Source organism: Tiliqua scincoides, chromosome 4 (assembly GCF_035046505.1).
Source record: "Tiliqua scincoides isolate rTilSci1 chromosome 4, rTilSci1.hap2, whole genome shotgun sequence".
NCBI lineage: Eukaryota > Metazoa > Chordata > Lepidosauria > Squamata > Scincidae > Tiliqua > Tiliqua scincoides.
The window spans coordinates 167222757-167224328 of NC_089824.1; the positions used below are offsets into that span (position 1 = coordinate 167222757).

Below are 1572 nucleotides of genomic sequence, written 5' to 3' on the forward strand. Positions count from 1 at the left end.
GGCTGAGAGCTGACCTGGCCAGGCTGACCCCTGAACCTTCTGTCCTGATGGCAGTGGTAGCACTAAATGAGCCATCCAGGGGTGGGCATGGGGCTTCATGGGGGCCCCAGTTCAGAGCCTTGCCCCAGGGCTCCTAGCAATCTGGCACTGAAGGCACACTCTTGTCTAAGCTTCTTGCATCTTCACTTTTTATTTTGAAGATCCTAGCTCAGACTCTTCTGGAAGTCTTCCCAAGGTTCTTCCACTTTCCTTCCAGGAATTCCTGTGGTTCAGTCTGGGTTGCTTGTTCCTTCTTGGTTGCAGACATGGAGGCCTTGGGTTGCCCCTCCTTCTGTGGAAGCCCACCTTTTGTCACCGGTTCAGCATCAGCTTCTTCGGGGTTGAGAATGCGACTTGCCAATTCTTCAATATTTTCCAGGCTAAGTAGTCCAAGACCCCTGTAGTAGTCATTCAGCACTCTCTCAAGAACCCTCACTGCATCAGAAGTTCTGAAGTGTTTCTCCAGGACTTGGGAGAGTCGATACCACACTGAGTGGGGCTGGCTGGGGTTTGGTTTTGAGGCCTTCTTGCGATAAGCTTGCTCAGGTTTTTTAATGACCAGATAGAGGATGGATTCCGGCCCGATGGGATAGTCGGATAATCTGTGCTCTCCTTCCAGGACTGTCCCCTGGAACATCAGGGTCTGCTGGCTCTCTGGGACATTCAGCTCTTCTGACACCAGACTCTTCACCAGTGAGATCCTCTCCTGGCCAGACACCTGGAGGCGGCACTGCTGCCCAAGCAGCCTCTTCACTGTGAGCAGCATTGCCTTGGTAGGCTGGAAAACCAAGACTCGGCTCCAAGAGGGACCAGCCAGCCCCATGGAAAGGACAAGAAGAGTGGTGATTGGCTGGTTGCTCTCCGATGTCACAATTCTATTAGGATCAATGTGTGGGAAATGCTCCCTTCTGCATCCATGAATTTAACCTGTGGGGAACTACTAGACCAGCCATTTTCAACGTTTTTCAGCTCATGGCACACTGACAAGGCACTAAAATTGTCAAGGGACACTCCCAGTTTTTTACTTACATTAAATTACTACATTACAGATAATCTTGAATTAATAAAATTAATACAATTAAATCATTACATGACAAAAAAATTGACAAGAAGCATGGAGAGGGAAGTATATGTGGTTTCTGAAAAGGAGGAAAAATCCTATGTACAAATTCTTATCAAAAGTGGCAGAAAGTGTTGGCAAAGACAGGGCAGGTTGTTCACATAGTGGAGAATGTGGGTGAGGGGCAGTGAGGAGACGTGATTGAAACAAGTGCAGGATTAAACTGGGGGTGGGGGGGAGAGAGAGAGAATGTGAGGTAGTGAGTCTGTATCTTTGGAAGGTGCTGACAAGTGAGGGGCGGGACAGTAAGAGAGTTGCTAACTGTGACTGTGAGATTGGGGGGGGGATATTCCTGGGGAAGGAGGTGGGGGAGAAGAGGAGAGAGAAGTGCCAATTGCCTGCTTGTGTATTTGAGAAAAAAGAGTGCAAACAAAAGCCCAATCCTATGTATGCCTGCTCAGAAGTAAGCCCCA

At 48.9% G+C, this 1572-nt stretch overlaps 1 protein-coding gene across 1 annotated transcript; it reads right to left on the bottom strand.

Annotated features, from left to right (window-relative positions):
- Positions 1–208: 208 nt before the first annotated feature.
- UBL4B (ubiquitin like 4B) lies at positions 209–805 on the bottom strand. The gene has a single exon (XM_066624634.1). It carries the CDS (start codon positions 803–805, stop codon positions 209–211), a length of 597 nt encoding a protein of 198 aa, XP_066480731.1.
- Between the last annotated feature and the right edge of the window lie 767 nt (positions 806–1572).

Coding starts and splice junctions, on each gene's coding strand:
- UBL4B (XM_066624634.1), bottom strand. CDS start 805: ATGCTGCTCACAGTGAAGAGGCTGCTTGGGCAGCAGTGCCGCCTCCAG.